The sequence below is a fragment of the Pelodiscus sinensis genome, chromosome 13 (assembly GCF_052426305.1).
Source record: "Pelodiscus sinensis isolate ZL-2025 chromosome 13, ASM5242630v1, whole genome shotgun sequence".
Lineage (NCBI taxonomy): Eukaryota > Metazoa > Chordata > Testudines > Trionychidae > Pelodiscus > Pelodiscus sinensis.
Window position 1 is genome coordinate 34,267,717 of NC_143064.1, and position 14,399 is coordinate 34,282,115.

Below are 14,399 nucleotides of genomic sequence, written 5' to 3' on the forward strand. Positions count from 1 at the left end.
ACCCAAGGGCTTTGAGTTTCTTTTTATTCACCCAGTACCTAAGTCTTTGGTGGTGGAAACTGCACACCAGAAAAGTAAGCAGCAACAATTCCAATCCACCTCATTGGACTGTGATGGCAAGAGACTTGATTTATTTGGACACGAAATTTACACATCTTCTACCTTACAATTTTGTATCTCCAATTATGCTGCTCTATTGAGTAAATATGACTACAGAAATTACACCAAGCTCAATGATTTTATTGCAGACATTCCTGAGGCAAAAAGATATCAGTTCAAAGCCCTGATAACAGAGGGTCACACGATTGCCAGAACAGCCTTGCAGGCTGCATTAGATGCTGCTGATACAATTGCACAATCTACAGCAACAGCAATAGCGATGAGAAGAGCTTCATGGTTTAACTCCACTCCATTTCCTAGAGAAATCCAAGCTATAGTGGAAAACCTTCCATTTGACGGCCAGAAACTGTTTGCAACCAATACCAATACAATTCTTCACTCAATGAAGGACTCCAGCGCAACACTCCACTCTCTAGGGATTCACAACCCGGCACCTAGAAGGAAACAATACAGGTATTAGCCCTACTCTGGTCCTCAATACCTTCTGAATACTCAACATTACAACAGATAAGACCAACATCAACAGGACAGGGGCAGAGGCAGACACCAGTGACAACACCCTCCTTCTACAAATTCTCAACAGTCAAAGCAACCCAATAAGCAAATTTAAACATCAGGTTGAGGGTTGTGAGGGTCTCTTACCTATTCCTGTGCTTCTTGTGCAAGCCAAATTCTTTCCACACCATTTGCTACTATTCTTTAACAACTGGCAGCATATAACCTTTGACGGATGGGTACTCCAGGTAATTGAAAAAGGCTATCCCTTCATGTCTCTACCCTCTTTCTATTTCCCATCCCAATCCCTCTTCAGGGACCACTCTCATGAGAATCTCCTTCAACAGGAGGGTGCTCCACTGCCCTCCCTTCCTCCTTCTACTTTGGAATTCTGGACTCCTCACTGGCATTGTTCTGGGGTGAGAAGGAACTGGGGGCGGGGCTCACACATATGCAATGCCTGCCACTTAGGAGCGTGTTACCGCAAATGCGTGCATGCGCAGTCACAAGGACAGTGCTCTAAAAACTCCAATCAATGGCTCAGCAGCAGTGCACCGACCTAATATGGAGCACCCATGGGAATACTCATCTTGAAAAATGCCAGTTACTGTTGAGATGAGTAACATCCTCTTCTTATATCTTGCTCACAACACTCCTGTTAATGTATCCCAGAATGATGGGGGCTTTTTTGTTTTGTTTTATTTTTTGCAATATTATCACACTGTTGACTCATATTTAGCTTGTGGTGCACTATGACTCCTAGATCCCTTTCTGCAGTACTCCTTCCTAGACAGTCGCTTCCCATTTTGTATGTATGAAACGGATTGTTCTTCCCTAAATGGAGTAGTTTTTGCATTTGTTTCTATTGAACTTCCTCATATTCACTTCAGACTATTTCTCCAGTTTGTCCAGATCATGTTGAATTATGAGCCTATCCTCCAAAGCACTTGCAATCTCTCCCAGCTTGGTATCATCTGCAAACTTTATAAGCATATTCTCTATGCCAGGATCTAAATCACTGATGAATGTATTGAACAGAAGAGGTCTCAAAATTGAAAAAAAAACCCTACTTGTTATGCCCTTCCAACATAACTGTGAACCATTGATAACTACTCCCTCCAATTATGCACCCACCTAATAGTAGCCCCATCTACATTGTTTTTCCCTCATTCATTGATAAGAAGATCATGTTATTAAGTACATAAGAACATATGAACTACTATACTGGGTCAGACCAAAGATTCATCTAGCTCCGTGTCCTGTTTTCCAACAGTGGCCAAAGCCAGATGCTCCAGAAGCCGTGAACAGAACAGGGACTCATCAGGGGATGTCTCCTCTGGCATCCATTCCCAGATTCTGACAGAGGCTAGGGACACCATTCCTACACATCCTGGCTAATAGCTACTGAGGGACCTAACCTCCATGAATTTATCTTGTTCTTTTTGAACCCTGATAAAGTCCTAATCTTCACAACATCCTCTGGCAAGGAGTTCCACAGGTTGACTGTGTGTTGAGTGAAGAAATACTTCCTTTTGTTTGTTTTAAATCTGCTACCTATTAATATCATTTAATTATGGCTAATTATTGTGTTGCAGGAGTGAGAAAAAATATTTTCCTTATTTACTTTCTCCACATTGCTCATGATTTTATAGACCTCTACCATATCCGCCTTTAGTCTCCTCTTTTCTAAGTTGAAAAGTCTTCATATGACAACTGTTCAAAGCCCCTAATAATTTTTGTTGCCTTTTTATGAACTTTTTCCAATGCCAAGATATCTTTTTTGAGATGAGATGACCACATCTGCATGAAGTATTCAAAAATGTTGGTGTACCATGGGTTTATTCTTTAATAAAGGCTAAATATTCCACATTTACCACTTCCCCTTATCTACAAGGTTTGTTATCCTAGACAAGAAATCTATTAGGTTGGTTTGACATGATTTGTTCTTGACAAATCCATGCTGTTACTTATCACTTTATTATCTCTCAGATGTTTGCAGACAGATTCCTTAATTATTTGCTCCATTATCTTTTCTGGCACAGAAGTTAAAATAAAAATAAAACGTATCTAAAATGTATTCACAGTTACATACATGCTCACACCTGGCTTCAAGTTTATGATCAGCCTCATCATCTGTTCTTATTAGTTAATAAAAAAACTATTATTTCAACATTTTCTCATTTACATACAATATTTTTATAAGTTTACTGCATACTGTTTAGAATGGTATAGTACAGGTTTGACAAGGCAGATGCATAAGAAATACTCTGTAGCCTTGTGCTAAGAGCACTCATCCAGCAGGTGGATGACCCAGGTTCCCATCCCTCTACTACAATGATTCTTCATTTGTCCAAAACAGAATAGTTTTCACAGCAGAGACTGAGGGCACTGTCTCCCCCGAGTCAGAACATCCCATAGCCCAGTAGTTATGGTACTCTCCCAAAATGTAGCATCTCCCTTCTTTCTCTCTGTCTCTGAGGCAGAGCAGGGAAATTAAGTGAGAAGTCTTCACATCCCAGATAAGTACCCTAACCACCAGACTAAAAGTTATGAGAAAGGTCTTCTTCCTCCATGGCTTACTCCAAGAAACACCTTAGGCACCTGACTTTGGGTTCACAGCTGAGAATCCTAAATAGAGATTGGCCAATGCATTGAGCCCAGAATTAGGGCATGTCTATACAGGGGAGTTATTTCAAAACAACAAGGAGAGCATCCACACTACCAAGCCTGTTATTTCGAAATAACGGGCTTGCTATTTTGAAATAACTCCTGCTTGTGAAGAGGAATAACCTTATTTTGCAATAGTTATTTCATGAGTTATTATTTCAAAATAACTTATTTTGAAATAACCTGGTAGTGTAGACATAGCGGCTACGTCTACATTGGCCCCTTTTCCGGAAGGGGCATGTTAATTTCACAAGTCGTAATAGGGAAATCCGCGGGGGATTTAAATATCCCCCTTTGAAGTAGGAATAAGATCCTCCGGAAAAGGGCGCTTTTTCCGGAGGATCAGGGCCAGTGTAGACGCTCTTTTCCGGCTTTTCTAAAAGCCGGAAAAAAGCGGCGGACATTTTTATTTAAATGCCGCGGGGGATATTTAAATCCCCCACGGATTTCCCTATTACGACTCGTGAAATTAACATGCCCCTTCCGGAAAAGGGGCCAATGTAGACGAGCCCAGCCAGAGGGATCTAACACTCTGAGACTGTGGGGCCAACAACAAAACTCTTCCCTTAGCATTTCCTATTGTGTATCTTAAGCAGGGCTCCCCCTAGCACAATGGTGAGCAACCTGTGAACCGCAGGTCACACTTAGTTCATCAGGGCACACCACTGGCAGGCAACCAGACAGGTTGCTTACATTGCATTCACAAGTACAGCCACCTGCAGCTTTCATTGGTCACTGTTCATCATTCCCAGCCAATGGGTGCTGCAGGAAGCAGCACAGGTCACAGAGACTTGCTGGTCACTTCCTGCAGCTTTCATTGGCTGGGAATGGTAAATTGCTTCCAATGGGAGCTGAGGCGGCCATACCTAAAGACGCATGGTAAACAACCTGTCTGGTGGCCCACCAGCAGCTTATCCTGATGAACTGCATGCAGCCTGCGAATTGCAGATTGCCCAAACTGACCTATCATTTGGGCTTTTCTGAATCCCATTCATGGGTAATAATTTCCCTTTGTTCATTCTGTAGGAACCCTAACTCAGGCTTTGTGAATATTATTGATTTTAAAGGGGCCTGAAAGTTAGGTGTGGCAACACTAAGCATTGCTTTGCCTAAATCTCTTCATGCTAGCAGCTGGGAAAGCAAGTGGCATAGGAGTCAAGCAGTGTTCCCTGTAAGCTGAGCACCTAGGTGGCCATCCAGAAAAGAGTAAAATGCCACCCAGTTGATGAGCATCCACAGCCAGCAGTATGTGTTTCTACTGGCGGTGCACATTCACACATGCTTTGGTGCATGTAACAAAAGTTATTTGTCACATGTATGGAAAAAATTAGAGGGAACATTGGAGTCAAATCATTGTAGCAATATTACCCCATTTGAGGATTTATACACAGTTGTTATTATACACCGTTGGTTTCTTAGTTGGTTTATATGACTGGCTCCCTACAAAAGCAAATTGATCAGACTGGAAGATCCAGTTTTCTTTTTCTCTGGTTCATTAAATATCCCTCAGAAAACTCTCCTCCTTTGAAATGATACAATATAGCAGCACGTCACTTTTTAGAAGCCTGAAATGTTTTTTTCTACTCTATTCCTTCCCAGAAGGTTGAATTATATTTCCAGCTCTGTTGCTCCCAGAAACATGAATGATTAAAGTTTCCTATTTCAATGGGAGAAGACACACACCAATATTAATTAATCCTGTCACTTTCCAAACCTAGATTCTGCCATGTCTCAGGGTCAGGATGTACTTGTAAAGCTATTCAAAAATGTTTCCCTTTCACAGGTGAGGGGACAGACGTTTGGTAAATGGAGAATCTTTTCTTTCCCATGCCTGGTGTTCTGGTCGTAAGAAGTTCTCATTTTCCCATTAGCTTCTTTACCTCAGATGGAAAGTATTGCAGCAGCCTGGCCTCCTCTATTTTTAAGTGTCACCACCCTGACCTTGGCAATCTCATTTTGTGAGTAACCATACGATGTGCTACAGACCCCTTGAACATTGGAACTAAGATGGTGCAATCATAGAATCATATGGCTGGAAGAGACCTCAGGAGGTCACAAAATCCAACCCCCTGCCCAAAGGAGGACCAATCCCAAATAAGTCATTCCAGCCAGGGCTTTGTCAAGCTGGGACTTAAAAACCTCTAAGGATGGAGATTCTACCACCTCCCTAGGGAACCTATACCAGTGCTTTACCACCCTCCTAGTAAAATAGTTTTTCCTAATATCCAACCTAGACCTCTCCCACTGTAACTTGAGACCATTGCTCCTTGTTACATCATCTGTCACTATTGAGAACAGCCTCTCATCCTCTTTAGAACATCATTTTGGGTAGTTAAAGGTTGCCATCAAAACTCCACTCACTCTTCTCTTCTATAGATTAAATAAACCCAAATCCCTCAGCTTCATAAGGCAGGAGTGGGCAAAAGCCTCTCAGTGGGCTAGATCTGGTCTGCCTTGGGCTTTGATCTGGCCTGTGAGGCAATTATAGGCACTGCCCCCTAATTACAGGGCCCAAGGAGGAGGGGAGCAAGGAGCCGCACCGCAGCATCTCTGGGGCAGCCTGTGGCCGCTGGCCCTGGAGGCCGGACCCAGGCCGTGTGGCCATGGCAGAGGTGCCTCTGGGTGGCCTGTGGCTGCAGTACCTTGCAGCCGGCTGTGATGCCTTGTGGTCATGTGGCTGCTGTTGCATACCTCCTGCCTCTGGGGTGGCCTGTAGCTGTGGTGCCTCGGGGCCAGCGCTGGGTTGCGTGGCCATGGCAGCAGTGTCTCTGGCCTCTGGGACTTCATGGCCATGGCCGCAGGGCCTCCTTCCAGGGCAGCCGGGACAGCATGGCTGCCACCATTGCTAGAAGGGAGCACAAAGCCAGATAAGGTTTCCCCTCATGTGCAGAACCCCCACTCCAATCCCGTCACTTCCCTTCCCCCCAAGACACAGCATCCCCAGTTTGCTCGGACATTCTCCCTTGTTCTTGCACACTCTCTCCTGGCTACACACTGCACCCTCTCTTGTTCCTGCTCCCTCTACCCAGCCAGACGCCCTACTCCAAGCCTGCTTCTGCACCCGTTTCCTCCCAGAGCCTGCACCCCATCCTTATCTTAGTTGTGGCAGCCCTGTCTCACACACAGTACCCTTCATTTTTGTCCTTACCCCAGAGCCTAAGGAGGTGTATAAAATCCACTAACTCCAGAACCCCAGAAAAGTAAATCGGATCTATGGGAAGCCCTGAACCTGTTTCTTCCTTTCCTTCCCCTCACCCCATGAGGTTAGGGCACCAGATGAGTGAGGTGTCTCAGTTGGGGCCACATCAGTGAGCGTTGGGGGATTTTGGAGGAGTTATTTTGCTTCTCACTTGTGTGGTCCCCAACTGATTTTTTGTGGGTCAGTGACCGCAGACCCAAAAAGGGTTCCCATAAATAAAGAAAACATTGAAACCTTTTGTGTTGGACACAATATTTTACTTTATTTAAAATGAAGTTCTGGTTCAGAAAATAAAGTCACCATCCCCAGTAGCCTAGTTCTCAACCTCGCCCCTTTTGCCAAAGGTCCCACCCTTTCCAGGTCTGCCCGTTGCCACTTCTGAAATTTGTAAAGTGGCCCCCCTTTCCAAAATTATTATTCCAGCCCCTTAATCGTTGTTGTTGCCTTCTGCTGGAGCCTCTCCAATGCGTCCACATCCTTGCTGTAATGGGTGTGCTGTATTCAGAACAGGACACAATACTCCAGATGTGGCCTCACCAGAGCCAAATAAAGGGGAATAATCACCTCTCTAGATCTCCTGGCAATGCTCCTCCTAATGCACCCTAATATGCCATTAGCCTTCTTGGCTACCAGGGCACACTGCTGACTCATATCCAGCGTCTCATCCAAAACAGTCCCCCGGGTCTTTTCTGCCCAACTGCTGTTTAGCCAGTTGGTCCCCAGCCCCAAGGGCCCGACCCTGCACTTGTCCTTGTGGAACCTCATCAGATTCTTTTGGCCAAAACCTCCAACCTGTCCAGGTCACTCCGGACCCCATCCCGGCCCTCCAGCGTAGCTACCTCCCGCCCTGCTCCGTGTCCCCTGAGAACTTGCTGCGGGTGCAATCCAGCCCCGCACCCAGGTCATTAATAACCATGCTGAACAAAACCACCCCGGGCGCTCTGGCTCCCGGAAGCGGACCGGCTACCGCCAGGCCAAAGCCCCTGACAGTCTGTGGAGAAGAAACGCGGCCGGCAGCCCCGCGCGCTTTGCAAACGGGCCGGGAGGCTCTCACGAGCGGCGTCTCTAATCCCGCCCCGCGCCTGACGCCGAGGAGCTGAGCGCCAGCGCTAGAGGCTCCGCGAAAGAAGGGCGCCGGTTGGGCCTCCGCGCTTGCCGTAAGGACTGGCCGCTGAGCGCCGCGATACGAGGGGTCATTAACATGGCGGCTAAGGTGAGTGCTCGTCCCCTCTCCAGCTGCTGAGGGAGCGGTTCTGCTCCCGGGACGCGCTACGGGGGGAGAACAGATCGCCCCGCCCCCGCCAGGCCTGGAAACGCCGCGCGTGAAATCCTCCTGTTTGCCCTCAGCTCCCCCTCAGAGCCCGGAGACCCCGCGAGCCCAGCACTTCCCTGCTGAGAGCCGGACACGCCTTCTTACGGGGCTGCGGAGCGGGCCCCAGTCTGTCGGCCGGTGGCGCGTGGCCCGGACCCGGTGGGGCTCTGCCAGACGGTGTGACATGGGATACTGTAGTCAGTCGCCTCGCTTCATCGGCCCTGTCCGCGCTCCTCGTGTCACTTGCAGCCCCTGCAGGCTGCGGTTACCTTGTCAGATGTATGGCGTGGCGTGTCGAAGACTTGTCCTGCTCATTCATGATTATGTCTCTGGAGTCGCTCAATCACATTTTTCTTGATAATGTACAACGTGACTCTGCTTCTAGGTGTCTTTATGTTGATGTCTCTAGGGTATTGAGGCTCTTCCCTTATGTTCTGGTTAATACATTTAACACAGCATTTATACACACCAATTTTAAATGTTAGCTTTTAAAAATAACAGTTGATACACTCATCTCAAATAATTCGATCATAGCCACAAGGGGGAAAAATTGAAACTCAACTAGGGATGTAATAGTGTATATGTGTAAATGGTTAACCAATGAGCCTCGGTTCATCTGTTAAACTTCACAGTTACACCACCCTGCTCCCTTGCTGAATCAGAGGCAGCAGTGCAGGTTGGGGAGGTGGGATCCAGATGATACAGAGGCAGCAGCACAGGGTGGAGAGGGATAGGTGGGAACTGGCTTAAAGTGCTGGTTTCCCCTGAGCCGCATGCTTCCGTCTCACTCCCCCACGCAGCTGCCTATGCATCAGAGGCTGCAGTGTGGGTGGGAGTATGGCAGGCAGGAACTGGTGCTTGCAGGGAGCCTGCTCCCATGTGGATATGTAACTGGTGTAGCACGTGTACCAAAATAAATGTGTATTGACATCCCTAAACTCAGCATACTTTATATTGCATCGGAATCTTCAGGGGGCAGCCGCGTTAGTCTGTACAGGATAAACTTAAAAAACAACAAATGATCTGGTAGCACTTTATAGATTAAACATGTAGATGGTATTATGAGCTTTCGTGGGCACAGCCCACTTCTTCAGATGACCAGAGTTTTCGTCATCTGAAGAAGTGGGCTGTGCCCATGAAAGCTCATGATACCATCTACATTAGTTAGTCTATAAAGTGCTACCAGACCATTTGTTGTTTTTTAAGTTAATATTGCATCATTCAACCAAAGGCTAATTAAATGACTAGGGAAAATCAGTATAATTGCGTTCCCTATGAAAGCTTGCATACTAACTTTCAAATTTAAAAAAAATCAGTCTCTTATTAGGGATTTAACTGGTGGGGCCTGGTGCAACTCCCCACCTGCTTGCACCCTTATTTTTGCCTGTGTTTACAGGTTGAGTCAATGAGCTGAAAATCAGGTTTGTTACCTAAAATTCAGTGAAGGTGCATTTTCTTCAAAAAAGGCCCTGAATATAGTTAGTCCGTGTGGGATGGGTAGTATTGTGTCGATAGTATTTGGCATATGAATCTGAGGTGCTAGGGAGGTAAAATCCCGTTTGTTTAGTTAACCGGTTAAACGTTGAGTTTAACCCGTTAACAGATTAGATGGGGCTAGGACAGAGGCAGGGGCTGGAAGCATAGCAGGAGCGGAGAGGAGCAGAGGATTGTCGGCTCCCAGCCTGCTCAGACTTGTGGGCTGGGAATCAGCAGCCTTGCACTGGATGGAAGTGGGAGGCTGTTGGTGATGCTTACCAGGTAACTGGTTAACCGATTACCCAGTCACATCCCTATTGCTTATGTGACTATTCAGTGGTGCTTTTTGGAAGGATCTACATTACAACGGTGTTTCTCAATGTGGTCCATGAAAACACTTTGAGAAATCTGGTAACTGGCTGCTTTAGTGCGTTTATTTACAGGTTCAGCAGCCATGGAGCCTTGCAGCTCCTACTGGCTCCAGCCAACGGGAGCCGTGGGAAGCAGTGGCCAGACAGGTTGAGCAGTGCTGCAACCCTGTGTGTCAGGTTGCAATGCTTGGCGCAGGAGGCTAGGCCTCGCTGTGTGGAACAGGAGCCATTGCTGTGGAATGAGTACAGATAGCTCACTCTACAACCATCTACTCTCCATGGCCTTCCCCTGACTCCCCTGGGATGGGGACCTGATTCCCTGGAATTCCACCCCCCAGTCCGCCCAGAGACAGGACCTGTCTCCTAATCTCTCCCTCCCATTGCATCGGGGGCAGGACTCAACCTCACACCAACTCTGAACCTCACATCTCCATAGGCAGGACGCATTACCCTCCCCAGGATCACCTACTCCGCCCCAAGAGGAGGATCTGATTCCCCTCCACATACCTTTCCCAGGGCCTCCCACAGGCCTCCAGATGAAGGATCCACACTGCCCCCAGGGAAGAAAGCACAGTGTTACGTCTCATTTTGCCAACTTGTTGAGTGTCATTGTAGAGAAACAAAATACAGGACTATGTAGCACTTTAAAGACTAACAAGATGGTTTATTAGGTGATGAGCTTTCGTGGGCCAGACCCACTTCCTCAGATCAAATAGTGGAAGAAAGTAGTCACAACCGTATATACCAAAGGATACAATTAAAAAAATGAACAAATATGAAAAGGACAAATCACATTGCAGAACAGGAGGGGGATGCGGGGGGGGGGGGGGAAGGAAGGAAGGTAAGTGTCTGTGAATTGATGATATTAGAGGTAGGGAGAGTGGGATGTTTGTGAGTTAATGGTATTAGAGGTGATAATTGGGGAAACTATCTTGGTAATGGGTGAGATAGTTCAAGTGTTTGTTGAGTCCTTTTTGGAAAGTGTCGAATTTTAACATGAATGACAGTTCAGAGGATTCCCTTTCAAGTGCAGATGCAAAAGGTCTTTGTAGCAGAAAGCAGGTGATTAAGTCATTGAGAGAGTGTCCTTTCTGGTTAAAATGGCAAGAAACTGTTTTTTCTTTGTGATCTTGTCTGATATCTGTTTTGTGGGCATTAATCCTTTGGCGAAGTGTCTGAGACGTTTGTCCAATGTACATAGCAGATGGACACTTTCGGCACATGATAGCATAGATTATATTTCTGGATGCGCAGGAATTAATGCCCACAAAACAGATATCAGACAAGATCACAAAGAAAAAACAGTTTCTTGCCATTTTAACCAGAAAGGACACTCTCTCAATGACTTAATCACCTGCTTTCTGCTACAAAGACCTTTTACATCTGCACTTGAAAGGGAATCCTCTGAACTGTCATTCATGTTAAAATTCGACACTTTCCAAAAAGGACTCAACAAACACTTGAACTATCTCACCCATTACCAAGATAGTTTCCCCAATTATCACCTCTAATACCATTAACTCACAAACATCCCACTCTCCCTACCTCTAATATCATCAATTCACAGACACTTACCTTCCTTCCTCCCCCCCCCCCCCCCCCCCGCAACCCCCTCCTATTCTGCAATGTGATTTGTCCTTTTCATATTTGTTCATTTTTTTAATTGTATCCTTTGGTATATACGGTTGTGACTACTTTCTTCCACTATTTGATCTGAGGAAGTGGGTCTGGCCCACGAAAGCTCATCACCTAATAAACCATCTTGTTAGTCTTTAAAGTGCTACATAGTCCTGTATTTTGTTTCAGCTACACCAGACTAACACGGCTACATCTCTATCACTATTCTACACTGTAGAGAAACACTTTGTTTTCATTGACCAGCTTTCAGTCCAGAATGCCAGAGTCACTAAGAAACTCAGGAACCCTGGCTTTGAATAACCTACAATTCTACTGAAATTTGGATCCGTACTCATTGTGGATTGATCTCCATAATATAGTGTATACAGTGTCTCTTGAGGAACTATTAAAAATTGTTTGTTGTGAGCAATAGCGATGTCACCAGTCAACCAGCAGCCTGGGCTCCCTGCCTACACAGGGTGCTGCAGTGGGCCTGGCCCAGCTGGAGCCTCCCTCCACCCACTGAACAGTGCAGAGAGCCTGGCCTGAGCAGCTCTCCTCCCCCATCCCTGTGGCAGGCCTGGACAGGCTGGAGCAGCCCTGAGCAGCCCTCTGTGCCATGCCACGGGCTAAGGGTGCTTCAGCACAGCTGGGCCCCCTGCCTGCAAGAACCCGTTTAAGCGGTTAACTGATTAAATGGGATTTTACGTCTCTAATGAGCAATATCTGATGCTGCTGCTTTTCGTTTACAGCTTGACTTGATGTCCATTGAAGCCAGTGGTAACATTTTCATTGACTTATTGAGTTGGATTAGATCCTTAGTAGTAAACACGCACACACACAAAAATGCATTGCAGGTATTGAGTAACTGAATTCTTACTCTAGTATTTCATGTGATTCTATAACGGATATGTTTAAATAAAAAATAAAGTTTCAAATGCATTTCTTGAAAGTTCTTTGAAATAGAAAAAGATAGATGTAAAAGATACAGACACTTTTCTGCTTTTCTGAAGTCATTCTCCTGGTTAATAACAAAATTCCCATTTGATTTGTATGGCCTTGAGCTTCTTTGCCTCTGTAGTGTTTTCAGCAAATCTGCAAGTGCTAAGACTTTGTGATCAAGTTTTCTTTTTGCCTTTAATAATTGCCTAGAAGAAGACACTACAAAATGTTTGACTTAACCCATTTAATATTGTTGCATAAATTGCTGGTTTCGTCCCCTTGGAGGCTAGTCTGATTTACCCCAAGAAGAGAGTCACACTTTCAGGCTGGGTCCAACGCAAGTTTATTGGTTGCAACCAAGGTACGGCTAAGGAACTCAATGTTCAAAGCAGAGCCGACCCTGAGCGTTGGCTAAGCATCCTTTTTATACTTTCTTTAACTTTCTTATCTAACTTGGCACATCTTGATTTGTTACCTTAGCTTCGTGTTGCAGCGTTATTGGTTAGCATATTTCAACTCTATTCCATTTAGTAACAACCACCAGTATAGCTTACTTAAGCAATAGCAATTAGCAAATTTCCCTAACTCAAGTAATACGTGTAATCCAGTCCTTGAGAAATGGGTCTAAACGGCTAGTTCCCCTTTTTACTACAGCTTCTAAAACATGCGCAATTAGCTAAATGATATGTGCTGTTTCAAGCTTAAGTTATGGAAGGGGGAAGAAGCACACATAGTCTTTACTAAATTTTACTACAATATGAAAGCTCTAGGGCTCATTTGCATATCTTGCTCATTTGCATCTTAATTGTGTTTTTCTTTGTTTAAATGAACTATGCTTTAAAATTTCTTAATACATTTTATTTTACTGTGTTTGACCTAACTATTAGACTCAAGACAGGACAAACAAAAGCAGTGGATATGATAATGTCTTTTAAATGTATCATAAGTGTGATGTTTCTCTTTCTTTTGTCATGAGTTAATTATTCTTAATAATTACTAAATTAGTAAAGTGATGATCAGCATTTTATGAATCATTAGTAGTGATGTTAGCTATCGTTTAATTTAATAATCGTATAACTGCACAAAATCTTAGCAGTTGCACAATTATTCAATGGTCCCTGGGGCGGGACCAGCAGCCAGTTTGCTCCCAGACCCACTCCTGGAGAAGCCCCCTGAAACTCCATGCTACTCCCTCCATATCAGAAGCAGGAGCAGAGGATGGCAGGTGGGAGGTTTCCGCCTCCTTACCCTCTTGCTGCCAAGTGTGTGTAGTTATTTGGATTAACTGAGAAGCCGAGGCTTATCAGCTAATCATTTACACAACTATACGCTAACATCCCAATCATTATACAATTGTCTTTAATAGGCATCCAATTTAGAGCTGTTAGTACTATTCAAAAATTGGACTATTTTATCATCCACCATTGCCTCCTAAGTCAGACAAAGATTGCTCTCTTGGATACATTTTTATACATAGGTACAGCCAAGTTTCACATCACTTGAGATCAGAGGTGGGCAATAATTTTTGACAGGGGGCCACGCCAAGATTTTGGAAATTGGTCGAGGGCCGTACTCTTCCATGATATTAATGGAGATACGGGGTCTGGAATGGAGCTTGAAGTAAGGGACTGGGGTGCAGGAGGGAGACAAGTCTGGGAGGGAGTTGGGATGAAGCAGGTGGTTCTAACCTAGGGCAGGGGACTAGAGTGCAGGGGTTTGGGATGTGACCTAGGGTAGGAGGGAATTGTGATCTGGGGCAGGAGATTGGGGTTCCAAATCTGAAAGGGGGTATGGGTACAAGAGGGGGACAGAGGGTTTGGATATGTTGTGGCGGGGGAGGGGGGGACAGACAGTTGGGGCAGGAAAGGACTGGGGTGCCAGAAGCAGGCTATGGCCAAGAGACTTACTTGCCAGCTGCCAAACTTTCCTGCTTGCCTGCAGAGCTTAAAACATTCCAGCCAGCCTGCTTGCTGGGCCATGTGCATCATGAATAACTGAGCCCAGGACAGGGGGCATGATTCTTCTTAGCTGCCTGTTAATTCAACAGGCAGCTCTCATTGTCCGGTTTCTACTAGAAACCGGCCAATGGGAATGTGCTGGGGGGGGTGGGCGACTCTTAAAACTTCCTCCTTCCCCTTCAGTTTTAAAACAGAAATGCAGCCCTGCAGCTGCGTTTCTGCCAGGTGCACAAGGCTGCCGA

General features: G+C 45.6%; 1 protein-coding gene and 1 long non-coding RNA gene across 4 annotated transcripts in view; one reads left to right on the forward strand and one right to left on the reverse strand.

Moving 5' to 3' along the window:
* Positions 1–219: 219 nt before the first annotated feature.
* Positions 220–8,051, reverse strand: LOC142831208 (uncharacterized). 2 transcript variants are annotated; one of them, XR_012906856.2, is made up of 3 exons: positions 7,899–8,051; positions 5,974–6,127; positions 220–554 (listed from the first exon to the last, which is right to left on the reverse strand). It is a non-coding gene; the product is annotated as an uncharacterized LOC142831208 (long non-coding RNA). The 2 variants fall into 2 exon arrangements; XR_012906855.2 differs by lacking the exon at positions 7,899–8,051 and adding an exon at positions 7,321–7,460.
* APOOL (apolipoprotein O like) overlaps positions 7,560–14,399 on the forward strand; it is a 45,296-nt gene continuing 38,456 nt past the window's right edge. For both annotated transcript variants that reach the window (XM_006115319.5, XM_075940762.2), the window contains exon 1: positions 7,560–7,694. In XM_006115319.5, the coding sequence (XP_006115381.1) occupies positions 7,683–7,694 (12 nt within the window). In that variant the 5' untranslated portion in view covers positions 7,560–7,682. The remainder of the gene's footprint in view (positions 7,695–14,399) is intronic.